Below are 23,629 nucleotides of genomic sequence, written 5' to 3' on the forward strand. Positions count from 1 at the left end.
AGTTATAACTTTGAAACGTAGTGTAATTCATTTTTTTTTTATTGATGGAAAAATTTGTTAACCGTTTTTATATATCAATATAAAAAAATTAAAATTTGTGTTTAATCAATTTATTATCTGATCCTTGTTTAATTAGATTGTTTACCGACCTTTGTAAGACATTATTACAGTGAGTTTTATCTTGATAAGTATTAATTAAAAGTTATGATAGTATTTAACCCGTAAATTCACATTTCATTTGCTAATGACTCAGTTAATCATAAGTGACATTATTTGTTTAATGATGCGAAATTTGACGCACTTTACTGATATTAAAACATTGTTGGTTGTCTTAAAGATGCTTTTTTCATATAATCTAGTTATCATGAAGAAGGATGAAAAAATCCCATAGTTGAAATTTATTAACACTAAAGCAAAATGTTTAAGCGCAGCAAACCGAAGCCGTCAGAAATTGAGCATTTAATCTGACACGATATGCCATTTACACTTCAAGGGCGATTAATAAATACACTTTGGATTTATTTTTAAATCATATTTATTGCTTATTTACTTATCAATTTTTGTTTGATGTACTATTTAAGTTGTTTTGAATTTTTTTTTTATATGACATTAGTTTGGGATTACTACCCAGTTTAATCAGTTTAATGATACAGGAGGAAAGCAAGATTAAAAAAGGGACGGACAACGTTCATTGCATATCTTGTTATTGCTTGTCAGTTTACGGCCCTCAGCGTTTGTTAAGCTACACTAACTATTTACTTGTAACTTGATAAATTTTGGTATGCTGGTGGTAATACGAGTAGGGGCCAGACATAAAGCAATGCGACAATTAATGATATGTTGCATAGTGGGGCATAATGTAGTGTAACAGCTGACGCTATATATCATCGAGATGTTTTTACTTACGTTTTACAAACTATTTCACTAAAAAGTTTCCGTATAGTTTTATCAGCAATTTGTTAATATTGATATCAATACATATATATATATATATATAAGTCTATTTATACATCGATAACTCTACTAGTCCCATTGTCAATGCTAGTGAATATACTTGTTTTCCGACAGAAATGACTCGTACTCGTGTACAAAAAATGATACCGAAAACCATTGAATACCAAAAAATGATATCTGGTCAACCGTAAGGCTAATGCTTAAAACTTGTCGAGCTAATATATCATCTTCGTTGACATGTTTGAAGTCACATTGAACGCAGGGAGATATTCTAATTACTAAATAACAGGTACAAGGCTTACGACGAGGAGTTGACTCAAGCGAGATGTAATGCTAAAAAATTAATGCGAAGGTTTAATGACACTATGGGAGATTTGGAAAATGTAGGCCCAGCAGAATTGATTAAAAGACGAGCTGAACTGTTGGCTGAAGTTTTTGTATTTGACGAATCTTCAGCACCAGAGATTGAGCCACCTATGGCTTTTGATTACGGATTTAACGTTCATTTTGGAAAAAAATTCTTTGCAAATTATAATTGTACATTTCTAGATGTTGCCATAATTACTATTGGTAATAATGTAATGCTAGGCCCCAATGTATGTTTATATATATATATAGTTACTTTCAAGTCATTCATTCAAAAAATAAATATACTAATGGTGTCTTTCCAGGTTCAACTATGTACAGCAACACATCCCTTGGATTTTAAAGCAAGGAACTCCGGAATTGAATTTGGTTTACCAATTAACGTATGCGTTAGTCCAGTTATTGAAACATCTTACAACTAACAAACAAAATTTTATCAAGATTCAGGACAATGTTTGGATTGGTATGGGAGTTATAGTTCTCCCAGGTGTTACTATCGGGGAAGGCAGTGTAATTGGAGCGGGTGCTGTTGTTACAAAAGACATCCCACCTAATACGTTGGCTGTAGGATCACCTGCCAAACCTATTCGTAAAATTGAAAACGAGTGAACGAGTGTAATTTTTTTTTTTATTATTTCATCTAACGATTAAATGCTCTTTGAACTTCTTAAGTTCACCTGGCTTGGTTCCTAAATTTTTAAAATAGTATAAATAATATTATATTATGTTTGAGCTTTAAATTGTTATATAGAAGACTTAGAATGCTAAAAGAAATCCATTTCTCACTCGCCAAGTAGGATCAGTTTCCTCCTATGACTTGCTAAAGCCCCCACGTGGTACTGCAATCGATTTTAATTCTAATGCTTAGCCAAGTCTAAAATAGTTGAAATTCTTAGTGGGATAAGAACTCTTAACCCCCACGATATATTTGAATGCTAAATAACCTAACCTAAAACCATTTTACACATTTTATTACTAACTTCATTATATTCTTGTAGAGGAACCATCCCATTCACCAGTTCTGAAGTCTCGACAACGAAAATTCATAAAATATGGCGCCTGCAGAACTTAAACGACCTGATTTAATCGTTCCCTACAAAGCTAGAGTCAAAGCAAATGAAGAAGGTAAAGTAGAAAGCACTTTCAAATTGAACCCAATCGTGAGTTACGCTGATTTAATCGCTCAAGCTTTAGTTCATTGTGGAATATTTTAAATCCTTTCTTTCGTCAAATAATTTATTAAGTTTGCTAACCCTATTATAGTTGGCTTGAGTTTGGTAAGCACAGCCACGTGTATGGCTGCTTTATTTCTTCGTTTCAAGTATGTAAGATATTTTAGGATTTTCATGTTAACGAGAAGATTAATTGCATGGGTTGCTTTTATCCTAACCTTTTCAAATTTACTGAACGCAAATACGTCTCCCAGCTCATCTCCGACTTCAATGGCTTTGTAAGTAATCCTAATTCATTGCATTAATGTAGTTCTATGGATGTTAACATTTGATCAGTATGGGTATCGCGGCTCTTGTGTCAACATATTTACCGGTAAGTTGAATTTTTATATTTACTTTGTCGATTAACTTGTGCAGCAATTTTTAAATACTCCAAACAAAACTTAGTAATTTTTAAGTCAGTGAATTAATAAGAGTATTAAGCTGATTTTTTTCTGGATAATTAAATTTATGCACAATGTAAATATCTAATGGTGAAGAGTTCAGATACATTTCTAACTACCATTTCAATCACGTAGCAGACGCGTAAAAAATTGGCTGTTTGTGTTTTCTCATTGTTAAGCTAGTGAAAATGTAAATTTATTTCTTACATCCTGTTGCTCTTTCATTTTTTCTTCCTAATGTATTTTAGTTGCTTTTTTAAACCCAATGAGAACAAAGGCTTAAAGTAAATATATATAATTTTCACATGTTCAACAGTTTACCGTTAACAAATGCACGGACCTTGATTATGATTAATGGTTGAATGAAAAATATCAACTTTCCTTATCTTTAACTATAATTTAAATGAAGTAGTAGTTCATTAATACTAAAGCAGACTTGCATTGCAAATGCTGAACATTACTAAAAGGTTGGTCTAGTTATAAGGTAACTGAGCGTGCACTTTATTATTTTAACGTGTTGGGTGCGCCCCATTAATAATGAAATACTGCATATGAGTGAATGGTCCTACTATTGTTCCCTGCCCTTCTCCAACAACGCAAATCGGATATCCTAACTCGGTGTAATTCCAAGGCGATATCGATATTTGTGCAACTTTTTTTTAAAGTTATCACAAATAGAAGAGAGGTTGCTATAAAAATGTCAACGACCGCAAGAAGACGTCTCATGCGAGATTTTAAGGTACGGCAGTTGTGGATCCGAGAAGACTTATATTAACCAATTCTTAGAGGATGCAGCAAGATCCTCCTGCTGGAGTTTCAGCTTCCCCTGTCTCTGACAATGTAATGCTTTGGTAAGTGTTTACCTATGTCAATTCATTTTTCTCTTATTGTTATGCAACGTAATGGTGAATATATGTGCTATATATTGAATGCCTTTTTTGCCATATATTTAGGAAGGAGATCGTTTCAAAATTCTTACAAGAAGCGATCTTTTTATGCTTGTTGGTTTCTGGATTGATTGCTTTTGTTTTTTATTATTGATGTTGGACTAACCATTTGAGCAGGAATGCTGTTATCATTGGCCCAGCAGACACTCCATTTGAAGATGGAACTTTTAAGTTGGTTCTTTCTTTTGATGAACAATATCCTAATAAACCTCCTCTTGTAAAATTCGTCTCCACAATGGTATGCTTAGTCATTGTATTTAGACAAGTCTTAAATTAGATTATTTGATTTGTTGTAATTTACTTTTTTCTTGGTTTTTTTTGTTTACTTACTTATTGGCTTTAGTTCCATCCAAATGTGTACGCAAATGGCGAACTTTGCTTGGACATTCTGCAAAACAGGTGGTCTCCAACTTACGATGTGGCAGCAATTCTTACCTCTATTCAAAGGTTTGCTTTTCAGAAATATTACTTAAATTTCTCATAACTAACTTTTAGCTTACTTAATGATCCAAATAATGCGTCCCCTGCAAATGCCGAAGCTGCTCAGCTGCATCGTGAAAACAAGAAGGAGTATGTGCGTCGAGTACGAAAAACTGTAGAAGACTCCTGGGAAAGTTGATTTCAAGACATAGCTGTCTTAATAATCCCTATTTCATTAGAACTTACTCTTCTTTTTCAACCGCCTTTCACATTAAATCTATTTAAGTGCTTCAAAGTTGCCAAAATTGTAACTATAGTAAATCATTAAGATTTTTTTGTTTACATCTACGAATGAATGATTTCTTCCTTATGTTTAGAACTTGTAAACTATATTAATGTGCGACTAATCACATATACAGACATGTACATGCAAAATTTATATTGATCTTATTAAACATAACCTGCCCTAAACCACACAAAAATACCAAACCAAGCGCAAAAACTCCATTTTTTTAAATACATATGGTCAATTTTTTTAAGTAAACCTCAACGGCTGTTCCCAAAATAATGATTAACGACGTTTCAAATTCTTCTTTCTTTTACGATATGACTGGCCAATTTGAACAGGTGAAGCTAATGAGCCATCGTTAACGTCTTCAAAATTAGCACGTCTCTTAGCTCTAGAAGTCAGGTCTAATTTACGATTTGAAAAGTCATCGTCATGGAATTTGCGATCAAGCAATGACCAGTCTTCACCACCATAATCGTGTTTCTTTACACGTTTAGATTTCTTTAAATCTTTCTTCGATAATTTAGGAAGGCGAGTATAATTACTTTCCTCATACTCTATCCTCTCACGCATTTTTTGCAATTCTCGTTCATCAGCATGAATGACACGTCCACGTTTCTCAAGATTTGAACCTACACTCGGCATACTTTGAGGAACAGATGACATATCAGATGAGACAAACTCATCCACTAAATGATTAGGACGATGCCTTGTACGCTTTTCGGAATCCATTGTAACTGCACGAATACGAGGAGGGCGATAAATTCCATCTTTAGCGGATCTCAGTTCCTCTTCTTCATCTTCAGAAGATATAGAGCTTTTGTCATCCTCTTTTACAACATTATTTTCACTAGCTGGCCCATCACTATCATCGGCAAATTCGCTTAAATTTGGTTTGTAATGAAGTTTCAGGGAATCCTGAGAATCTTTGTCATTTCCATTGTTTTCTGGTTCCTTAATAGACCCTATTTCCTCTTTTCGACCAGCAGCTCTCAACAACTTATCTACAGAATACTGGATGCGGTTTTCCAAAGGTCGAATTTTCTCAATCTCTATGCGTAACTGAACAAGTTTCTCAACGACATCTTGGTGTTGTAAAAAACTTTCATCGTCCAATTTCACAAGCATTAGAAAAGCTAATTTTTGTACATAAGATAAAAGCAATTGACACTTCAAAGATACTAAGGATACCCCATCGCTTGAGGATGATGAAGTTTTAGGCAAAGCTTCAAGAGCAGTTTGGATGCTCTTATTTAATACATCCATATTTCAATATGTTAATGTATTGCCTCAAAAATACAAACTTCTTAAAGTATTGGGTAAACAATTAGTTGGTGTGTACGCTAGAATAAATTGCTGAATCAAAAATTTGCCATAACCCAGTATGTAATTACGGTATTTTGCAGCGTTACGCTATGTGCTCATAAAGTACAGTTTGACTTGAAAATGGAATAGTCTGAAAATTGTACTGACTTGAAAAGTCAGTAAGTTTATTAATGTACCCAACGGGGTTACAGATGTCAAATCAGTAGGAAATTAAACATTCAGCGAGTTGTTAACTTCACCTACAATTAGCATATTTTAACATTGTTTCAGAGATGCTCACTAAGTTTTTATTATAGATATGGCTAAAAGTGTTGTTTTTCAAGTAAAAAAATGTTATAATAAAATTAAGTAATCATGAATTGAGTGAATTAAATTAAGCAGGTGGTAGAAAAGATCCATAGAGACCTGCCTGTATGACAGTGTAAACTATCCATACAAACAAGATGCAATGGCCAAAAGCTTTTAAGTTTCTGGATTTTGCATACAAGGTTGCATGAGCCATTGACCAGTAGAGAAGTGGAAGAGCTGAAGACATTCTGTTTAAAACTTGAGTGTGCATGTGGAAACAGCCTATATAGAGATATAAGGCACTCAGGACAAGATGCGATTTGATGGATCGGAAACTGTGTAAAGTGGATCCAGAAATTGAATAAAACAATGCAAATAAGATGGGTATTATAGAGAGTAAAGCAAATAAAAAGTTTGGGATATTGTTAAGGGTCCAGTAACGCAAAAATCCAACGTTCCAGTACTTCTCTTGGACCGCTGGATAAATAAGAGGTAATGATTTATTACACCAAGCTACTCCGGGGCAAAATAATTTGAATCCAAGATACTGGTTGTAGAAAAAGGGAACAAGTATAATTAAGCATTTTGTTCCATAACCAACTAGCTGGGAAACTTGCATAAATGTAAGTTGTAATCGTTCTAAGCTTATTTTTAAGGTCCCAATAGCTGGCATTCCAAAGAATATGCACCAAAATATTCCATTGCTACGAATTAAGGTTGCAAGAGACCACAAAAATGCTGCGGGATATTGTTGCTTCTTTATGAACAAAAGCAGCCCCAAGAAACTGAAAGCAGCAAAGAGTGATTCTGTGTAACCCACGGACATATATATTCCAGAAGGAGAGAAACAATAAAATATCACTGTATAAGCGGTCATTTTTTGATTTGAGAAAATGGACTTCGTTAATAGGTAAAGGGCATAGCAAGCAATTGCATGAAAAAATATAGAAGCAAAACAAGAAACTATGCCTAAAAGCACAACATCCTTGCTTCGAAAAGCAAGAAAAGAAATAATTTTTGGCCATAAGCTAGAAAAAGCCCATTCTTGTTCAAATAGAGAACCATTGACAGCCATATCAACAAAATAGATAGCATCCCATCGAATCCAAGATATGAACAGGGTTCTAAATATATTTGATTCAGCTAAACGTGATCGATTTTGTCGTAGATATAACATTGCAGTATCATCAAAAACACACAAGTGTGACATTATTACTGCAATGCCAAGATAAAGAATCGTAGAAAGCAAAAAGGTGCAAACACAGATACCTTTAAAGTAGTTATATCCCGACCTAGTCATCCTTATCGCTAAGTAACTGTTCGATTTTTTTTCTGCGTTTTTCATCGCGGATTCGTTTAATTTCATTATGTATTTCTTCTGGTTCTTTTGGTAATTCCTTTTCTTGAGTATCCCAGAATGTTGACTAGTATTTTGTTAAAACAGGTCTTATATACAAACATACATGTTCAATATGTTTTCGATAATAACTAGGATGTCCAATATAATACATTGCTGCTAAAGGAAGCGCACAATATAAAGTAAACTTTTTAATTAGTATGGTTCATACCTTATTTAAAAATGAATATTCATACCTTGAAAAACTCCAAGTTCAGGCCTGCCATTAAGAAGTTGGGTGTTGCCGTACTAGGGTTAAGCCTACTAAAATTGCAACGTCTTTATGCGAAGCATTTATACATAAGAAATTTCTCAAATGAATACACTCATAAATGAATTGAAAGCCACAAAATTAGTATTTAAAAAAGATAATTACTTATAAATATCTAAATCGACTATCAGGGTGATAATCTATAAAGACAACCTAAAGCTTAATTTAGCTAAGCATGACCACACTCATTAAAATGTGTGAAAAATAGATGATTATTAATGGAGAATATATTAACAGTAAAAGAAAAGTAACGTTTGAAAAACTCGTAAAAGATGTCAATTCGTTTTCGGACTAAATTAATTTAACTGCCCTAGCTTTCAGGTACAAATAATCCAGTGATTGCACAAGAATATATGAAAACCGCATTGAGCAAGAACCTATGTAAAAATGTCTCGCGCTGAATTATTTATAAATAGTTTCTTGAATTTTATCTAAAGCAAGAGCCTAAAACCTTCATTATATTAAAAAATGTAATAAAAGGCAAAATGTACTTTCATTGAGTGAAGCAAAAAAGAACAAGGAAGTAAGCCAGAAAACAAACAACAGATATGTTAAGTAAAAGCACAGTAAAACTACCTTATTAATCTCACCAACAAAAAAGTTGAGAGGTAGACAGATAAAAACGAAAATGTAGTTTAATCGAAGATATATATGCAGAAGAAAACTTTGATAATAATGCATACTAGGGGTGAAAAGCTAAACCAATCCATCGTATAAAGAAAGGGCTGACACGATAGTCGGATCACGTTTGGACCCTTCGCAGAATTCCTCAAGTGTCAGTTGCCCATCTTTGTTTTTATCCATCATATTGAAAATCTTGTTGACGCGCTAAAAAATTATTAGACATTATGCTCAACATACTAAATATTCAAACCTTTTCAGGAGTATCTTCATCCTCCGGTAACTTGACCATGCTACCAACCATTTTGTAGATAGCATCAACAATTCGTAGCATTTCGTCGTAAGAAATCAATCCATTATTATCAAGATCGTATAATTGAAATGCCCATATAAGTTTATCATTCAGTTCACCTCTCGAAGTCACACTTAAAGCACAAATGAATTCTTTAAAATCAATGTATCCATTTTTGTCAGCATCAAAAACATTAAATACATATTCAGCGAAAGCACTCGGATCACCGAATGGGAAAAATTGTTTATAGATTTTCTGAAATTCAGACTTATTCAAATGGCCAGAAGGGCAGTCTTTAAAAAACCCTGCATACTTGTTAGATTCAGCGTTAAACATTCAATTTAGCAGCAATTAAGAATCTTATTCAAATTGCAGAACCATGATGCGGATGTAAAATCAATTTTTTTAGGATAGCTGTCATACCTTTATACCATTGTTGCAATTCCTTTTTATCAACTTGGATTTGTTAGTATTGACTAGTTTTACAAAACGTACACCTTGTAGAACGAACTAAGTCTTGGAGTTGATCTTGAGACAATTTTGATTGTGATTTTCCCATCTTGAAGACAAGTTAATCTTTTCTCAGAGGATAGTTGGTTTAATTTATAATTTTTTTTAAGTAACTTGTCGGATATTAAAGTTGTTTAGCAATTAGCAGTAGTTGAAGTTGGGGAGGCGCAGGGTAAATTGAGTTGTCAATCGACAAGTTGTAACTAGTGTTAAATGGTATTAAAACAGTTCCTATTTGGCTCATTATAAAAGTAAATTCATCTTTTTTTAATTCTAAGATATGTAAATTTACGTATACATGTTTGGCAGAAATTTATTAGAAAATTTTTAAACTAGTGTATTCCAGATATATAACAATTTATGTGAATAATAAAATATGCAAGCTTTGTTGATACTTATGTGAACGAATATAAAAAAATATTTAAATAGTAAGCATAAAAAATGATTTTTTATAGATCACTGAAAACATCAAGTTGATGTTTTGAAAGTTCATTTGTACATTAGTTATTGATCTTGTAGTTTTACCTTTACCATCCTTTATTACAGTTCAGAAAATACATTTTTTATATTTTAAATCTATCTGTTTCAAAAATAAAAATATGAACAAAGTAGCTGGAATTTAACTACAATTGATTATCGATGGATATTGAGATTCCACTGCGCCGCTTGGTAAATTTATGTAAATTTTCATTTTTTACGCGTTGAAATAACTCACCACTGATTAAATAGTGCATTCTCTCATTATTCGGTTTCAAAACTATTGAATTGTCGTTGAAGCAAAGCTATTAATATCATTATGGATACCTACATGGAAGAAAGAGAAGCAGGTTGGTAATTATGTTTAACATTTCTTCGATTTTCTAATCATTTTCTTACTAATGTCTACAGGACGGTTGGAAATTTATTCCGTCAAGAGGAATGTCTTAAATATGTTTTCTATAGTAATTGTTTCTGCAACTTACTCTATTTCGCTCGATTCGACAGTTTTATATCCAGCAGTATATCATGCAATTGTCAATCAACCGATGCTAGGTGCTAGGATCCACAATTGTCATAGCAAAATTCCCATTGTAAAGAAGTTGAAAACAATAGACCTTGATAAGGTCGTTAAATATGCTGATGATCAGAAAGTTGATAGCTTCTGCAATAACGCTCTTCAAAATTTTAAGCTATGTTATGACGATGAGACACTTCCTCTTTGGATGGTCTATGTACTAAATGATAAGTCCGAATTAGTTTTTATATATGATCACTCCCTTTTCGACGGAGGAAGTGGCCCTTTGTTTCATAAATATGTTTTGGAAGGATTACAAATGTCCAAAACAAATTTTTCATCTTCAACCGTGCCAGTATCAGAATTACCACTTCCTAAAAATCTTGAAAAACTAATAGATGTTCATCCTTCATGGTTTTGTCTAATGAAAGCACTATGGACAAACTCTGGACTTCCGTTCTCTAAGGGCTTTCGGTCTCCTTCTTATAAAGGTCATGCTCCAGTGCGTCCATTTTCATCGCATACAATATTCTTTTCAATTTCTAATGCTGTTGTTAAAAACATCAAGCAACTCTCAAAAAACATAGACGCTTCTTTCACTTCGATTTTTTATTCTGTCTTTATGCTCAGTATATATTATGCTATTGCTAAAAATGGTAAAGTTAACCTAGATATGCTCATTGATGTGAATGCGCGCCGTTTTTTGCCCGTAGCCAAGCAAACCATGGGAAACTATGTGTTTTCTTACGTTCATCATCTAAACGGTTTTCAGCCAAGTCAGCGTCAGGAGGACTATAAACATACCATGGTAGATTTAGCAACTGAGTTTTCGCATCGATTAAAAGCAGCGCTTAGCAATCCTAGGGAGATGTCTCAACAAATTGGATTGCTAAGTTATATTGATATTGAAGACTACCTTTTAAAATCTTGTGAAAAAACTAGAGGAAATACGGCTGAAATATCTAATTTGGGGTATTTTAGCTTTCCCGCCGATTCGTCGGTAAAAATCAAGAATATGGCATTTGCACAACCTTGTTCCAGTCTTTCTGCACCTTTTGTACTAAATGTTATAACAGTAGCAGATGGTCCATGTTCGTTTTCCCTCTCTATTTTTGATGATGGGAACACCGAACAAACTCATGAGCTGGCTATAAAAATAAGGGATAAGTTTCTAAGTATTCTCGAAAAGGTTTCTATGAATTCATAGCCGTTCCCAGTATAAAATATCATCGACTAATAGGTTTGTTTATTTTTTTACCTATTTTTATCCATTCTTCTCCTATTTATAGATTTCAAATTGAGAACAGGTTATTCGAAAGAATTTTTGAATTATGAAAAGTTTGAAGCTTTATACGCACTTTTTATTAAGGTAATGCTGGTTAATTCAAAGATTTCGAACTTTTCTTGAATAGACACCTATATTATTCACTTTCGAAAGTCTTCTTATTAACAACAAAGAGCATGTAGTAAAAATTTTTTAAATACCATAAATACTTTTGAGTAGCTGAACACTATAAGTATTGTTATCCACAGGTTGAGTGAGTACGAGAATAATACCAAGACAACTACACTCCTTTGCCAACCGCGACTTAGATTTTCACTTCCACCATTAGCGGATTAAACTCAACCATTCGCTTGTGGTCTAAGGGGATGTTAAAAAGACCTAAAAGAGATCCTTTGAAAGATTGTGAATACGTTTTTAAAGGCGACGGGCTACGGCGAGTCCCTCCCTACTATTATGAATACATTACCTTCGCGAAGCTGAGGTGGTACGGTAAAACTCTTTTAGAGGTTTTCAATACCGAATTTAGGGACAGGGAATCTGGTTATTATGAAAAGGCAATACGCAATGGTCAAGTTAAGGTAAACAATCAGATTGGTAACGTTGACACATTGATTGAAAATGGATACATAGTTTCCCATCATGCGCATCGTCATGAACCACCAGTTTCTGACCAACCAGTAGGCATAGTCCATGAAGATGAATCTTATGTTGTTATTGACAAACCTGCTGGTGTTCCAGTGCATCCTACAGGTCGCTATAATCACAATACTGTTTTACATATTTTGATGAAAGAAAACAAATGTTCTCTGTTATATCCTTGCAATAGATTAGACAGATTAACTTCTGGTCTGATGTTCTTTAGTAAGAGTCCTAAAGCCGCTGAAGAAATGCGCGTCCATATGATTAGCAAAAGCCTGAAAAAAGAATATGTTGCTAGAGTAATAGGAGAGTTCCCCAATTCTGGTGAAGTAATTTGCGATGCTCCGTTACTTACTGTTGCACCTACTTTAGGTTTAAATAGGATCCATCCGGATGGAAAGGAGGCCAGCACCGTTTTCAAAAGAATTGCGTTTGATGGACACACATCCCTCGTGCTTTGTAAACCACTGACCGGAAGGACTCACCAATTACGGGTTCATCTACAGTATCTTGGTTATCCTATTGCTAATGATCCTATATACGCGAATAAAAGGGTATGGGGTCCTTCTTTAGGGAAGAATGGAGAAGGCAGCAATGAATCTGTAATTATGCGACTTTCCGAAATCGGTAAAACTGAAACTGCTTCTCCACTCTTGCAATATGAGTGGTATACAAATGAAACAGAGGCAGAGGCCAAGGCCCGTAGAGACAAACGCCTCGGGGAGCTATTAACTGGTAAACACTGTTCCGAGTGCGGTACTCCACTTTATAGTGATCCATCCCCAGAGGAATTAGGAATCTGGTTACATGCTTTAAAATATGAGAGCAAAGATTGGTCTTATAAGACACAGCTTCCAAAATGGGCTCTTGACGTTTGCTGCCGAGATCCTAATGCGCTGCCTATAGAATAAAGTAAAAGTTTTGAGATTATATACACAAAAAATTTTGAGGGTTTAGGGTTACTCAAAAAAATCGAATTTTTAAATCGTCGATAAAATCCAATAGGTGATTGATATATGTATACAAAATAGCTAAAGTAGTTTTTTTCTGACGCTTTGTTAACTTTTTATCGTTTTTTTTTTTGTGAGAATAGAGATCAAAAAGTTAATGAGACAAGTAACTAAACTCTTCATGTTTGGGAGTTTCTAGATACTGTTCTATGTGCTGTCATTAGACATTACAGAAGAATCTGGTTTTCGAACTCTTTCAATTAAAGAAGAAACGGTATTGGCGTCATTTGAACGTACCATAAGCTGTGGGTGCTAAAGTGTTTGCATTTCCATCTTTATGTGCATCATAAGTTCAACCATGACTTAACTTCTAAAAAGACGTTCATTCTAATACATATTTGTTACACTTATGATTATACGACTCACAAAAGAAAAATCTATTTCAAGTAATTGATGGGCGTTCATGGTTTGCTACCTATCATTAGAAAGGTCGCGTCTGAGGGTATAAGATGGCTTCAACCAGAATTTTTTTCTAAATATTATCCTGTTCTAGCAGTAGATGGAAATCTTTTATTATACAGATTTTTTCGGTCTCCAAATACGCCATTGCACACCAATTATCAACATGTTTTATGGGCCTTAAAACTATCAAGGTATTGTCGCAAACTAAAAACTTCGCCAATTGTGGTATTTGACAACCTAAAACCTAATGATTTCAAAGCAGAGGAACACGAGAAACGATCTTTGATAAGTTCTCAAATAGTCAATCAGCGACAAGTTGTTCAGGAACAGATGTATTTTTTATGCAATTTAAAAAATTGTTTAATAGATAATAATTTTCCGACTGGTAACTTTTACTACGAGATCGGTCCATTATTATCTCAAATTGGAAAGTTGTTATTTGATTTGCGTTCTCTAAATGAACGTGATAATCCTTTTCATGCACAAAATAATGCCGAAAATCTAGAGAATGCAACTTTTGTAAGGTTAATCGTTGACAAATTAAATGACAGGGAAAAAACTTTGATGATCCAAGAAAAGAAAAATCATCTCATACATTCTTTACGACAACTACTTGCGTTTTCAGAAATCAATGACTTCCCATCTGAGATACGATCTTACCTCGAATTTATCTTGTCTAATTTGGATCTGGAATGCTTGACTTTATGTCTTAAAATCATAAAGGGTATTCTTACCTTAGACGAACTTCAAAAAGCAATAAAATTGAAACAAACTGAATTAGATAAATTAGAAAGAAGGCTATATCGTCCTTCTCCTCAAAACATTTTTGAAATTTTTGAAATATTAAAAATATTAGGGATACCTGCTTCATTCTCTCCTATCGGAGTAGAAGCTGAAGCATTTGCCTCAGCTATTTCTCAAAACAACCTGGCATATGCAGTTGCTACTCAAGATACTGATGTCTTACTGTTGGGTTCTTCAATGATATCTAACTTTCTTGACTTAAATGATAATTTTCATCTACCGTTGCAAATTATGGATCCTAGAAAAATTGCTCAAGAATTGAACTTAACATTTGATGGATTTCAAGATTACTGTTTGATGTGCGGAACAGATTTCACATCTCGAATCCCAAAGATTGGGCCTGTAAGAGCCCTGAAATTGATTAGATACTACGGTAACGCTTTCGATGTTTTAAAAGCTTTAAACGTTGAGGAAAAATACATTATCCCAACAGACTATATCAAGAAGTTTTTGACTGCAAAAAAGCTATTTACCGATTTGCCTTCTAACAATGAGCTATTCAGTTTTATTCACAATATCCCTAAAGAATTTCTACATCTTTCTGATTCGACGTATTTAGATTTAGAGAAGCAGGTGCTTCGTATTTTTAATGTGCAAATTGAAGAATTAGATGCAAAAACACCTTGGTACTATCACTACGAATTGGAAAAAGATGTCAAAAGCACGTACGAGTATTGAATCATTCAATCATTAAAATTCATTCGTGAAGCGAAGCGGCATTAACCAAATGATTATATAACACCAATGTACAGAAACATACCAACCTGACACTTTCTTAACAGCAACGAAATTATAAATTGATAAAAGGGGAAATATTTTGAGGCGAAAAAGAAAGAATAAATAATGATAATTGTCGAAAACCATTGGTTTTTACAGACCATAGTCCATCAACATAAACCAACAACACACAATTACCTATGAGCCCATCTGAGTCGCAATATGACTTCAAGCTGCTTATGTTAGTCAATGAATAAAACGACCAATTAAAACTTACAGTAAATATGATTACAAACAAAGATATCAAGATAATTATTATCCAGGTAATAGAGTTCATCTTCCTATCCGCGCTGGATTTACCAAATATATCAAGCATATCAAAAATGACTTTACAGCGTCTATTGAGAACATTTGTACGGGGTCCAATTTCCAAGTATTCGCGAAATGCAGTATATAAAGGTAGAAGTAAGGGTTCAGAGTCCCATAAAAAGTCTGGAGTGTCTAATATGTTACTAATAAGGTTGACATCCACTCGTAACTGAAACAAATGACCGCTCATGCGAACAACCTCTACCCTTGAAAGACCTAAATGACCGTATAAAGCAAGCTTTTTTGGATAGAATAATGCAGAGTTCATTGTGACGTCTGTTCGTAACTCAAACCTAGAAAGTTTGACGGATTGAGCCAAAGCATGAGACATTGCCAGCTTCATTTTGTTGTCCGCTGACGGGATATGAATCATATCATTATATATCCTCGGCCTTTTTGTATTCGGCGCGTAATGAAAATGTAAATCTTCAATTTCACATTCCTCTTCTGCTAAAGGCTTAACCATTAAAGAATTATCACCACCAAAAGTTAAATCGGCAAGAATATCCTTTTCTTGACTCAAAGAAAAATTCCAAAAAACCACGACACCATAAGAGAAGACGAAAACTAAATGGCGTTAATAGGAAATTAGCTAAACAGTTAGGATTAACTTACTTTCAGATATTCGATACAATTGAGATATTATATGAGAATCAAAATTTTCGTTATCCGGTTTGTCAGAGTCCAAATGCTTTTGATTGTGATTAGACGCACTAGAGGGCATATCGTCCGGTGCTGGGCCACTAGAAACTCGGCAAGATTCAGACCTGCCATACACTAAAGGTAAATGATATACAGCGTATAGAACCTCATCATATTTCTTTGCGCGGACTTTGTGATAATGTTTTAAAAAATGTTTAACCTTAGGCAACTGGAAAGCTTCACAGACACAATATGCTGTAGCACGAGGAAATCCTAACTCTTCACGTTTGTCACGAGGTAAGTTTTCTAATTTGATTAAATTATAGGCATCGCTAGGAGTAAGCAAGTCCTCATAGTTGCTTTCTTCTTCGTTAAATGAATTGACAGCATGGTTCTCGGGTAGTAGTACAAGTTTCTGAGATGTTTTAGTAGTTCTTTGAGGAATATGAGCAGCAGCATGTCGGTTTTTTAAGAACCATCCTAATGGATGATCGATTTTCCTAGCATTCCGCCGTCTTTGAAAAAGGCCTTGAGCTGCAGATATTCGATGATCTCCAAAACGTGGTGGGCTACCATGCTGAGGCGTTATTCGTGTACTTTCTGAATTTATTGGGGGAGGAATATGCACAGGAGTTGATAATCGAGTATTAATTGTCCGTTTAGGGGGTAAATTTAGTTTATCCTTAGTAGACATCGAATGTGTACTTCGAGCGTTGGTTTACTGGTCATGCCAATATAAGTCTATGTCTCTGATACGCAGTATAATACTTTAATCAAGTATTATATGCAACTAAGTAAAATTACAATTATTTTGAAAGATAAAATGGTTGTGCTTAGTAGTGTATGAGGAAAGTAAACTTGATTAACTATGGAGCTTATTTCAAATTATCAGAGAGCAAGTGAATAAAGTAGGGTATTAATTACTAACCAATATTAAAAGAGAGACACAAATTGGTGTCTTTAGACAATAAAGATTTCTATGTAAAATATGCAGTGTCAATAATACGACTAAGCAGTTCAATTTCCTGAATTTTTACTCAGTTTTTGTTAAAAAATAAATTTCAAATGAATAAAACGAGCACATGTAGGTTGGATACTGCCATTAAAGTACGACTACAAATAAAATATTAAGCAATTTGAGAAACCTTATGTGGAACGTTAATCAAATGTTAAATAAGCAAAATTCATCTAAAAACAACAAATGGATATTATTTAGACATTAGTTTCATTTAATGTTATTACATTGTATAAATTAAACGTACTATTCTTTAACTGTCTAATCAAGCATGGATAGATGATCAAAGATATCATTACTGTATGTTTACTATGAACACTTGATCTAGGTGGATTAATTTATTTGGCGTGCCTAATTTGGAACGAAATTAATATCATCTTCAACATCCCACCGATTTACTTATACTAAATAAAAGAAGTCTTTGAACTAAATTAATAAAATTTTTTTCAATGTATTTTACAAGCACAATCGTTCCAAATATCATGTCAAAAGATACGATTGCGTATCCATACCTTTGGCCAAAGTCATACTAGCTCATTTTCCCAGCACGTAAAACGCGCCAAATATCTATATATTAGAATACCATACGAAAAACGGTAAAGTTTATACTACATTAGAAGGAACTTTAAGTTGGTTTTATTTAAATTAAAGATTGATTTTATTGCTGCTAAATAAGGAATTTCACATCTTTGGGGAATTGGTTAATTCATCATGGAAAGAGCTGAAAATGCTAGAATTATTCAAAAGCCTATGACTCGTAGGACTGTGGACTATGGATCAGGGCTATCAAAGTATATTGTCAATCGACATTTGCGTAGCAATCGCTATCACATACATGTACCGAGACCAAATCCGAATCAAATAATTAACTTGTATCCCCCTTATGAATACAAGTATAATAACACATCTTCCTTGTGCACCAAATATATTCATACGTCTGCAAATAAAGCTAGACATGTTATTAACGTTGTGCGCTGGACTCCAGATGGTCGAAGACTGTTGACAGGTTCTTCAACTGGTGAATTTACTCTGTGGAATGGTCTCACATTTAATTTTGAGTTAATTAATCAGAGTCATGATTATGCCGTTCGTTGTGCTGAATGGAGTACAGATGGGCGCTGGCTTATTTCCGGCGATGGAGGAGGCATGGTAAAGTATTTTGAACCGAATTTAAACAATGTCAAAATTGTTCAAGCTCATGAAATGGAAGTTAGAGATGTTGCCTTTTCACCCAATGATAGCAAATTTGTCACAGCGAGTGATGATGGTTCATTAAAAGTATGGAATTTCCATATGAGTACTGAAGAGCTGAAACTAACTGGTCATGGATGGGATGTAAAAACCGTCGATTGGCATCCTTCAAAAGGTCTCTTGGCTTCTGGTTCTAAAGACAATTTAGTGAAATTTTGGGATCCAAGAACCGGTACATGTATTGCGACTTTGCATGGTCATAAAAACACAATAATGCAAGCATCTTTTCAGAAAAATTTTGGATCAAATTATTTGGCTACAGTCTCTAGGGATAGCACTTGTCGAGTATTTGACTTACGTGCCATGAAGGACGTTCGAGTTTTACGTGGTCATGAAAAGGACGTAAACTGCGTAACATGGCATCCTCTTTATCCTAATTTGCTTACTACTGGTGGCTCCGATGGAAGTGTCAATCATTATTCACTTGATGAACCTCCATTACTTTCTCAGCAAAAGTATCATGAAAAGCATCCAAATGTTACTCTTTCCGCGTCTTCTTATTTACTATACCCTACTGCTGAAATTCCATTTGCTCATGATTTGGGTATTTGGAGTATGCAATATCATCCTCTTGGACATCTTTTATGTACAGGTTCAAATGATAAAACTACACGTTTTTGGTCAAGATCTCGCCCAGATGACAAGGAATCCACCATGGATCGCCATCATTTAGGTGAAGAACAGTCTGAGGCCATGCTAAGTCAGAGAAAAGCAGCGATCGAAGAAGACGATAATTATGAACCTGACGAAAACCCTCTCACCGAAACATTAGCAAATGCCCATAATCCCCAATTTTCTGGAGTACTTAATCTTCCGGGTTTAGGGACTATGCCCTCCTTTCCATCGCCTTATCAACATGGACAACCTCAAATTCCCGGTATGCTTCATGCATCTTTGAGCAATTCATACGCTGAGCCGTCAACTCAAAACTCTTTTATCCCAGGTCTCACCTCAAAGTCACAAGATGGGTATCCTCAAAACTATCGATAATACATTTCTTTGTTATTTGAAAAACATATTTACTTGGCATTAATTAGATTTAAAAAAAAAAAAATTCACACCGCAGCTCACTGGATTCATACTAAAAATTGGGTTTGGCAAAGCAAAACCTACACTAATTTTTTTTTTAATGATAACTAAGCAACAATTTACATTATACCATTCATACTCGACAAGCACTTCTATATCTCGCTCTCCATACAAGATGTTCCCCAAATTGAATTACCGAGTGTCAACGATTTTCGTAAATAAATCGTTAATAGTTAGGTATGCTACATTTAGTAAGTTGTTCACCACCAAATTTTCAAAGATCTTATGTGATTAATAATTGTGGTTCAATTAGTCATATATTGATTTTTATAAGAATTCTACAAGATAGGTATAGAAAACCATTCTATCCATGTCTTAGAGATGGGTAAAAAAAGCGTGTCATTTAACCGCAATAATTATAAAAAGCGTAAAAATGAGAGAACTGAACCACTTCCAAGGAGGATTTTTAAAAACGATAAACCGAGTAAATTTAAATCTAAAAGAAAGGAAAAGGATAAAAATTCAGACGCTTATGACGAAATGCTTCTGAATAACAATTTTACGCTTCTGGATCAAGAAGAACCCATGGTTGAAATTGGAAGTAAAAAATCACGTAATGATAATGATTCAGAAGGAATACGTGATAAAGGTGGAGTAGAAATTTCAAACAAAAACGATCCATATATTCAATTTGGAAAAGCCGATCCATTAGAGCCGCTGGAAAAACCTGATTTACCAGAGGAAGCAATAAAACGTGGTGAACCTACCATTCTTTTAGGTATACCAAAAAGAGAAGGTAGAAAAACTAACCCTGTACACGACAAGGCTGTCGAAAATAATTCTGATTTTATCAAGTTCGATTGGAACAGCGATGAAGACGAGGATAGTGTTAGTAATGATAAAAGCAAGAATAATGAGTCCTTAAAAAAGTCTTCTAAAAATGAGATCCCTGGCTTTATGCGTCAACGAGGCCGATTTTTTCATGAAGCAAATGAAAAATCGGATTCTAACCGTAAACGAAAACGCCAAGCGTATGAGCTTGATTCTCAATCATGCCCTTGGCACCGTCAGTATAAGGTAGAGCGAGAAGTCTCTAGAATTTTTCACCAAGACATTCTTCACTTTATTGACTATATTACTCCGACTCCTGAAGAGCATGCGGTTCGGAAGACGCTTGTTTCTCGTATAAATCAAGCTGTCTTGCAAAAATGGCCAGATGTATCACTTTATGTTTTTGGAAGTTTTGAAACCAAATTATATTTACCTACTTCAGACCTTGATCTTGTAATAATATCACCTGAGCATCATTATCGGGGTACAAAAAAAGATATGTTTGTTCTTGCTCATCATCTAAAGAAGCTAAAACTTGCTTCTGAAGTCCAGGTCATTACTACTGCTAACGTTCCAATCATCAAGTTCGTTGATCCGTTAACCAAAGTTCATGTTGACATATCTTTTAATCAACCTGGAGGTTTGAAGACATGTCTGGTAGTGAACGGTTTCATGAAAAAATACCCTGCTCTTAGGCCGTTAGTAATAATTATTAAACATTTTTTGAACATGCGAGCGCTAAACGAAGTCTTCTTGGGCGGATTAAGTAGCTATGCGATTGTTTGTTTGGTTGTTTCTTTTCTTCAATTACACCCTAGACTTAGTACAGGTTCTATGCGTGAAGAAGACAATTTTGGTGTTTTGCTGCTAGAGTTTTTGGAGTTGTACGGAAAACAATTTTATTATGATGCTGTCGGTATCGCTGTTCACAATGGTGGTTTTTATTTTTCAAAAAAGAAGATGGGTTGGCTGAAGCCAAACCAGCCTTATTTGCTTTCAATCCAAGATCCGGTAGATTTCCAAAATGATGTTTCTAAATCTAGTCGTGGATTATTACGCGTAAAGGCTACATTTGCAAATGGCTTTGATTTGCTAACTAGTAAATTATACGCACTCGCATCTCGTATAGAAAGAGAGGGTGTCAATCGAGTCAAAGATTTCCCTAGTATCCTAAGTACCATATTATCAGTTGATGAAGGGGTTCGTCAACATCGTGAGCATATGTTAAAATGTTATAAGAATAATCCAGTTCCTTTAGAACCTTTAGTGGAAGTGGATGCTTTAGCAAGTATTGATGTCGACAAGCTTCCATTGCAAGACGTTGGTTTGCAATATGTTGAGGATGAATCCGATTCAGACGAAACAGATGCTGCAAAGGATGATTTGTTTAAAGTAAATGAATCAATTGAAACCAACGGCCATGAAAATTTTCAGAAGCAAGCTTTGACATCTACGGGAGAGCAGTCCTCCTCTAATTCTCGAGCTAATCCCAGTAAATTATTTAACATAAGCAGTGACGATTCGGAAGACGAAGTACCTATTATTGAGGACACCACTGCTTCAGATGAAGAATCTCGAGCGAAAAAAATACGCAAACGTTTTTAGTTAATTTACATGTAAAATACCAGGTTATATAGAGGGATAAAAGGTTTTATTATCAATTATGATTATAGTTTGATAATTGTATTAATAAATTATCTTTATAGATTATACTTACGATTTAGCCAGTAAACTCGAATACCAGTAATAAATTAATCAACACCTTAAACTCACTATGGATCTGTAGTAATTTTGCATAAACGATGAAACTAGTTAAGAAATTACGATTCGGCGAGAGGAAATTTGATGATAGAATGGTAAGTAAATATGCCATAAATAAGAAGCACGAATCCCAAGAATTGAAGTAAATGGAATGACTCCATCCCCATTGCCATAGCAATAATCCAAATTCCGAATGTTCGAGCAATATCTAAAAGAGATCGGGTAGTAGCTGAGTGAAGTTTTGTAATGGCTAAGCCGGAAACGTTGAAAAAACTAAGGTTGGAACGTTAGTAAATACGAATGGTCAATTTTTTAACATGAACTTACGCAATAGATACCAAAATAACTCCAGAAATAACATAGAGTGCAGGGACTTCATTAAATCGAGATATAACGTGTGAATAGTCAAACCACCCGTGGTATCCAGCAGTAGTAGAACCGATAAAATAGTAAGAAATAATCATTCCTAAAAGGACAAAAAATACGCCATAAGTACCTTCATAAGCAACTAATTCTGAAGGGTCGACTTGAATAAACGAGAGTATGTATTCTTCAATTGTGAATTGTGTTGCTAAAAAAAACTGGCCGATTAAAACTGCAGTAATTCCTAAAATGGGATTTGAACCAATAGAAGAAGAGGATCCAGAATAACCAACAATTGCAACTCCTAAAACTACGAAACTCAGTGAGAGCCATTGCAATTGACCGATTGTTCTTTTTAGTAAAGTCGTAGCGAACAAGGCAACGAAAATAATAAGCGAACCCCTAGTCATTTGATAAATGCTGGCACTAGTATAAAGAAGGCCAACATTCATCAATGTTGAACCACATATATCCATGATTGCTGGAAGAGCCATGAAAACTTTGTGCTTTAAAGGTAGGTGGTCAAGAGATTCGTAGCCAGGACCTTGTGAGTGGCGTTTATACAACACATAAAACCATAAACATGCTTCCCCAAGAAAAATGTTGAGGCTTTGAAGAACTGCCATACTCTTGATGGGTTCACTTTCTTCTGCTATACTGTCTTGATATCTATTTGAGATGATTTGTTAGCAAACAATACTATTGGATAAATAAAATAGCTACTGACTTCGACAAGACGGTGTTAGCTACACCGGAAGTAAGCATAATAATTGGCAAAAGCATTTTGTAAATGTCGAGAGTATCAAATGCCCGTCAAATATGGGCAAGGAAAAGTGATGAGTTGTATGTGCAGTATAATATCATAAAATATCCGTTTAAGATGTTCAGAAATTTACAATATATTGTAAAAGCAAGATGAATGAGATGTACGCTAATATGTATGCGTTAGCGCTTAGAGTATAACAATTGCAGCTGTAATCTATCACTTGTCGGTTAGCGAAACTTTAGTTAATGCATTACGTAAATCGTTAAGTTTGGTTCCTAGAACATAATGAATTCATCAGGGAGATCCAGCTTCGCGAGTATAAATGATAACAAACAAAATAGTTTTGTCTTTTCTATAATACTTCTTTTAGAGTATAATTAAATTATAATCTCAATTTTAATTTATTCAAAGTATATTACAATCATCCTTCATTGTCTTGGTCAATCAACTGAAAGA

At 34.4% G+C, this 23,629-nt stretch overlaps 13 protein-coding genes and 14 long non-coding RNA genes across 27 annotated transcripts; 15 read left to right on the forward strand and 12 right to left on the reverse strand.

The window, feature by feature from the left end:
• Positions 1 to 628: 628 nt before the first annotated feature.
• SPOM_SPNCRNA.2119 lies at positions 629 to 891 on the forward strand. The gene has a single exon (NR_191486.1). It is a non-coding gene; the product is annotated as a non-coding RNA (long non-coding RNA).
• A 20-nt stretch (positions 892 to 911) lies between these two features.
• On the forward strand, positions 912 to 2,071 carry SPOM_SPAC18B11.09C (serine O-acetyltransferase activity). Its single transcript, NM_001018274.3, has 4 exons — positions 912 to 1,141; positions 1,244 to 1,550; positions 1,626 to 1,703; positions 1,762 to 2,071. Exons 1-4 carry the CDS (start codon positions 1,071 to 1,073, stop codon positions 1,927 to 1,929), a joined length of 624 nt encoding a protein of 207 aa, NP_592874.1. The 5' UTR covers positions 912 to 1,070; the 3' UTR covers positions 1,930 to 2,071.
• SPOM_SPNCRNA.2120 lies at positions 1,581 to 1,846 on the reverse strand. The gene has a single exon (NR_191487.1). It is a non-coding gene; the product is annotated as a non-coding RNA (long non-coding RNA).
• Positions 2,072 to 2,090: 19 nt separating the features above from the next.
• Positions 2,091 to 3,966, reverse strand: SPOM_SPNCRNA.2121. Its single transcript, NR_191488.1, has one exon. It is a non-coding gene; the product is annotated as a non-coding RNA (long non-coding RNA).
• On the forward strand, positions 2,322 to 3,078 carry pat10. The gene is made up of 5 exons (NM_001018275.3): positions 2,322 to 2,445; positions 2,584 to 2,641; positions 2,681 to 2,770; positions 2,829 to 2,865; positions 2,910 to 3,078. Exons 1-5 carry the CDS (start codon positions 2,373 to 2,375, stop codon positions 2,937 to 2,939), a joined length of 288 nt encoding a protein of 95 aa, NP_592875.1. The 5' UTR covers positions 2,322 to 2,372; the 3' UTR covers positions 2,940 to 3,078.
• Positions 3,099 to 3,317, forward strand: SPOM_SPNCRNA.2122. Its single transcript, NR_191489.1, has one exon. It is a non-coding gene; the product is annotated as a non-coding RNA (long non-coding RNA).
• On the forward strand, positions 3,516 to 4,672 carry rhp6 (ubiquitin-conjugating enzyme E2 2). The gene is made up of 5 exons (NM_001018276.3): positions 3,516 to 3,674; positions 3,722 to 3,786; positions 4,000 to 4,120; positions 4,226 to 4,329; positions 4,378 to 4,672. The coding sequence occupies exons 1-5, from the start codon at positions 3,633 to 3,635 to the stop codon at positions 4,499 to 4,501; spliced, it is 456 nt and encodes a 151-aa protein (NP_592876.1). The 5' UTR covers positions 3,516 to 3,632; the 3' UTR covers positions 4,502 to 4,672.
• Position 4,673: 1 nt separating this feature from the next.
• Positions 4,674 to 5,936, reverse strand: lcp5 (U3 snoRNP-associated protein Lcp5). The gene has a single exon (NM_001018277.3). The coding sequence runs from the start codon at positions 5,855 to 5,857 to the stop codon at positions 4,874 to 4,876; it is 984 nt and encodes a 327-aa protein (NP_592877.1). The 5' UTR covers positions 5,858 to 5,936; the 3' UTR covers positions 4,674 to 4,873.
• On the forward strand, positions 5,111 to 6,187 carry SPOM_SPNCRNA.2123. The gene has a single exon (NR_191490.1). It is a non-coding gene; the product is annotated as a non-coding RNA (long non-coding RNA).
• Positions 6,048 to 7,829, reverse strand: gpi18 (dolichyl-phosphate-mannose--glycolipid alpha-mannosyltransferase PIGV). The gene is made up of 3 exons (NM_001355974.2): positions 7,799 to 7,829; positions 7,661 to 7,749; positions 6,048 to 7,629 (listed from the first exon to the last, which is right to left on the reverse strand). Exons 2-3 carry the CDS (start codon positions 7,714 to 7,716, stop codon positions 6,291 to 6,293), a joined length of 1,395 nt encoding a protein of 464 aa, NP_001342795.1. The 5' UTR covers positions 7,717 to 7,749; positions 7,799 to 7,829; the 3' UTR covers positions 6,048 to 6,290.
• A 237-nt stretch (positions 7,830 to 8,066) lies between these two features.
• ncs1 (calcium-binding protein) lies at positions 8,067 to 9,464 on the reverse strand. Its single transcript, NM_001018279.3, has 4 exons — positions 9,281 to 9,464; positions 9,209 to 9,241; positions 8,747 to 9,090; positions 8,067 to 8,700 (listed from the first exon to the last, which is right to left on the reverse strand). The coding sequence occupies exons 1-4, from the start codon at positions 9,342 to 9,344 to the stop codon at positions 8,569 to 8,571; spliced, it is 573 nt and encodes a 190-aa protein (NP_592879.1). The 5' UTR covers positions 9,345 to 9,464; the 3' UTR covers positions 8,067 to 8,568.
• A 188-nt stretch (positions 9,465 to 9,652) lies between these two features.
• Positions 9,653 to 9,969, reverse strand: SPOM_SPNCRNA.2124. The gene has a single exon (NR_191491.1). It is a non-coding gene; the product is annotated as a non-coding RNA (long non-coding RNA).
• On the forward strand, positions 9,819 to 11,950 carry SPOM_SPAC18B11.03C (N-acetyltransferase). The gene is made up of 2 exons (NM_001018280.3): positions 9,819 to 10,122; positions 10,184 to 11,950. The coding sequence occupies exons 1-2, from the start codon at positions 10,092 to 10,094 to the stop codon at positions 11,494 to 11,496; spliced, it is 1,344 nt and encodes a 447-aa protein (NP_592880.2). The 5' UTR covers positions 9,819 to 10,091; the 3' UTR covers positions 11,497 to 11,950.
• Positions 10,125 to 14,186, reverse strand: SPOM_SPNCRNA.636. Its single transcript, NR_150999.1, has one exon. It is a non-coding gene; the product is annotated as a non-coding RNA (long non-coding RNA).
• On the forward strand, positions 11,889 to 13,245 carry pus9 (tRNA pseudouridylate synthase). Its single transcript, NM_001018281.3, has one exon. It carries the CDS (start codon positions 11,940 to 11,942, stop codon positions 13,122 to 13,124), a length of 1,185 nt encoding a protein of 394 aa, NP_592881.1. The 5' UTR covers positions 11,889 to 11,939; the 3' UTR covers positions 13,125 to 13,245.
• On the forward strand, positions 13,518 to 15,495 carry SPOM_SPAC12G12.16C (XP-G family Fen1-like nuclease). Its single transcript, NM_001018282.3, has one exon. It carries the CDS (start codon positions 13,617 to 13,619, stop codon positions 15,105 to 15,107), a length of 1,491 nt encoding a protein of 496 aa, NP_592882.1. The 5' UTR covers positions 13,518 to 13,616; the 3' UTR covers positions 15,108 to 15,495.
• Positions 14,906 to 16,865, reverse strand: sif3 (Sad1-interacting factor 3). Its single transcript, NM_001018283.4, has 3 exons — positions 16,131 to 16,865; positions 15,424 to 16,082; positions 14,906 to 15,379 (listed from the first exon to the last, which is right to left on the reverse strand). Exons 1-3 carry the CDS (start codon positions 16,849 to 16,851, stop codon positions 15,341 to 15,343), a joined length of 1,419 nt encoding a protein of 472 aa, NP_592883.4. The 5' UTR covers positions 16,852 to 16,865; the 3' UTR covers positions 14,906 to 15,340.
• SPOM_SPNCRNA.637 lies at positions 15,628 to 17,081 on the forward strand. Its single transcript, NR_151000.1, has one exon. It is a non-coding gene; the product is annotated as a non-coding RNA (long non-coding RNA).
• Positions 17,082 to 17,182: 101 nt separating this feature from the next.
• SPOM_SPNCRNA.2125 lies at positions 17,183 to 17,528 on the forward strand. The gene has a single exon (NR_191492.1). It is a non-coding gene; the product is annotated as a non-coding RNA (long non-coding RNA).
• Positions 17,529 to 17,716: 188 nt separating this feature from the next.
• Positions 17,717 to 19,735, forward strand: pfs2 (mRNA cleavage and polyadenylation specificity factor complex, WD repeat protein Pfs2). Its single transcript, NM_001018284.3, has one exon. The coding sequence runs from the start codon at positions 17,884 to 17,886 to the stop codon at positions 19,411 to 19,413; it is 1,530 nt and encodes a 509-aa protein (NP_592884.1). The 5' UTR covers positions 17,717 to 17,883; the 3' UTR covers positions 19,414 to 19,735.
• SPOM_SPNCRNA.2126 lies at positions 17,874 to 19,442 on the reverse strand. The gene has a single exon (NR_191493.1). It is a non-coding gene; the product is annotated as a non-coding RNA (long non-coding RNA).
• Positions 19,706 to 20,488, reverse strand: SPOM_SPNCRNA.638. The gene has a single exon (NR_151001.1). It is a non-coding gene; the product is annotated as a non-coding RNA (long non-coding RNA).
• On the forward strand, positions 19,715 to 22,039 carry cid14 (TRAMP complex poly(A) polymerase subunit Cid14). The gene has a single exon (NM_001018285.3). The coding sequence runs from the start codon at positions 19,834 to 19,836 to the stop codon at positions 21,886 to 21,888; it is 2,055 nt and encodes a 684-aa protein (NP_001018181.1). The 5' UTR covers positions 19,715 to 19,833; the 3' UTR covers positions 21,889 to 22,039.
• On the reverse strand, positions 21,114 to 21,867 carry SPOM_SPNCRNA.2127. Its single transcript, NR_191494.1, has one exon. It is a non-coding gene; the product is annotated as a non-coding RNA (long non-coding RNA).
• On the reverse strand, positions 21,952 to 23,354 carry gms2 (NST UDP-galactose transporter). The gene is made up of 3 exons (NM_001018286.3): positions 23,135 to 23,354; positions 22,372 to 23,076; positions 21,952 to 22,317 (listed from the first exon to the last, which is right to left on the reverse strand). The coding sequence occupies exons 1-3, from the start codon at positions 23,188 to 23,190 to the stop codon at positions 22,104 to 22,106; spliced, it is 975 nt and encodes a 324-aa protein (NP_592886.1). The 5' UTR covers positions 23,191 to 23,354; the 3' UTR covers positions 21,952 to 22,103.
• SPOM_SPNCRNA.2128 lies at positions 22,257 to 22,501 on the forward strand. Its single transcript, NR_191495.1, has one exon. It is a non-coding gene; the product is annotated as a non-coding RNA (long non-coding RNA).
• SPOM_SPNCRNA.2129 lies at positions 22,653 to 23,135 on the forward strand. Its single transcript, NR_191496.1, has one exon. It is a non-coding gene; the product is annotated as a non-coding RNA (long non-coding RNA).
• Positions 23,355 to 23,629: the final 275 nt, after the last annotated feature.

This window comes from Schizosaccharomyces pombe (genome assembly GCF_000002945.2).
Source record: "Schizosaccharomyces pombe strain 972h- genome assembly, chromosome: I".
Taxonomy (NCBI): Eukaryota; Fungi; Ascomycota; class Schizosaccharomycetes; order Schizosaccharomycetales; family Schizosaccharomycetaceae; genus Schizosaccharomyces; species Schizosaccharomyces pombe.

Coding starts and splice junctions, on each gene's coding strand:
- SPOM_SPAC18B11.09C (NM_001018274.3), top strand. CDS start 1,071: ATGACTCGTACTCGTGTACAAAAAATGATACCGAAAACCATTGAATAC. Junction 1,142..1,243: donor AAAATGATATCTGGTCAACC/GTAAGGCTAATG, acceptor ACTAAATAACAG/GTACAAGGCTTACGACGAGG. Junction 1,704..1,761: donor AATTTGGTTTACCAATTAAC/GTATGCGTTAGT, acceptor AATTTTATCAAG/ATTCAGGACAATGTTTGGAT.
- pat10 (NM_001018275.3), top strand. CDS start 2,373: ATGGCGCCTGCAGAACTTAAACGACCTGATTTAATCGTTCCCTACAAA. Junction 2,446..2,583: donor AGTCAAAGCAAATGAAGAAG/GTAAAGTAGAAA, acceptor ACCCTATTATAG/TTGGCTTGAGTTTGGTAAGC. Junction 2,866..2,909: donor TTGTGTCAACATATTTACCG/GTAAGTTGAATT, acceptor TAACTTGTGCAG/CAATTTTTAAATACTCCAAA.
- rhp6 (NM_001018276.3), top strand. CDS start 3,633: ATGTCAACGACCGCAAGAAGACGTCTCATGCGAGATTTTAAG. Junction 3,675..3,721: donor GTCTCATGCGAGATTTTAAG/GTACGGCAGTTG, acceptor ACCAATTCTTAG/AGGATGCAGCAAGATCCTCC. Junction 3,787..3,999: donor TCTGACAATGTAATGCTTTG/GTAAGTGTTTAC, acceptor CCATTTGAGCAG/GAATGCTGTTATCATTGGCC.
- lcp5 (NM_001018277.3), bottom strand. CDS start 5,857: ATGGATGTATTAAATAAGAGCATCCAAACTGCTCTTGAAGCTTTGCCT.
- gpi18 (NM_001355974.2), bottom strand. CDS start 7,716: ATGTATTATATTGGACATCCTAGTTATTATCGAAAACATATTGAACAT. Junction 7,630..7,660: donor CATATTGAACATGTATGTTT/GTATATAAGACC, acceptor ACAAAATACTAG/TCAACATTCTGGGATACTCA.
- ncs1 (NM_001018279.3), bottom strand. CDS start 9,344: ATGGGAAAATCACAATCAAAATTGTCTCAAGATCAACTCCAAGACTTA. Junction 9,091..9,208: donor ATTGCAACAATGGTATAAAG/GTATGACAGCTA, acceptor ACAAGTATGCAG/GGTTTTTTAAAGACTGCCCT. Junction 8,701..8,746: donor ATGAAGATACTCCTGAAAAG/GTTTGAATATTT, acceptor ATAATTTTTTAG/CGCGTCAACAAGATTTTCAA.
- SPOM_SPAC18B11.03C (NM_001018280.3), top strand. CDS start 10,092: ATGGATACCTACATGGAAGAAAGAGAAGCAG. Junction 10,123..10,183: donor CATGGAAGAAAGAGAAGCAG/GTTGGTAATTAT, acceptor TAATGTCTACAG/GACGGTTGGAAATTTATTCC.
- pus9 (NM_001018281.3), top strand. CDS start 11,940: ATGTTAAAAAGACCTAAAAGAGATCCTTTGAAAGATTGTGAATACGTT.
- SPOM_SPAC12G12.16C (NM_001018282.3), top strand. CDS start 13,617: ATGGGCGTTCATGGTTTGCTACCTATCATTAGAAAGGTCGCGTCTGAG.
- sif3 (NM_001018283.4), bottom strand. CDS start 16,851: ATGTCTACTAAGGATAAACTAAATTTACCCCCTAAACGGACAATTAAT. Junction 16,083..16,130: donor ATTGTATCGAATATCTGAAA/GTAAGTTAATCC, acceptor AACGCCATTTAG/TTTTCGTCTTCTCTTATGGT. Junction 15,380..15,423: donor TGTTTGTAATCATATTTACT/GTAAGTTTTAAT, acceptor TAACATAAGCAG/CTTGAAGTCATATTGCGACT.
- pfs2 (NM_001018284.3), top strand. CDS start 17,884: ATGGAAAGAGCTGAAAATGCTAGAATTATTCAAAAGCCTATGACTCGT.
- cid14 (NM_001018285.3), top strand. CDS start 19,834: ATGGGTAAAAAAAGCGTGTCATTTAACCGCAATAATTATAAAAAGCGT.
- gms2 (NM_001018286.3), bottom strand. CDS start 23,190: ATGCTTTTGCCAATTATTATGCTTACTTCCGGTGTAGCTAACACCGTC. Junction 23,077..23,134: donor GCTAACACCGTCTTGTCGAA/GTCAGTAGCTAT, acceptor CATCTCAAATAG/ATATCAAGACAGTATAGCAG. Junction 22,318..22,371: donor GTTATTTTGGTATCTATTGC/GTAAGTTCATGT, acceptor TTCCAACCTTAG/TTTTTTCAACGTTTCCGGCT.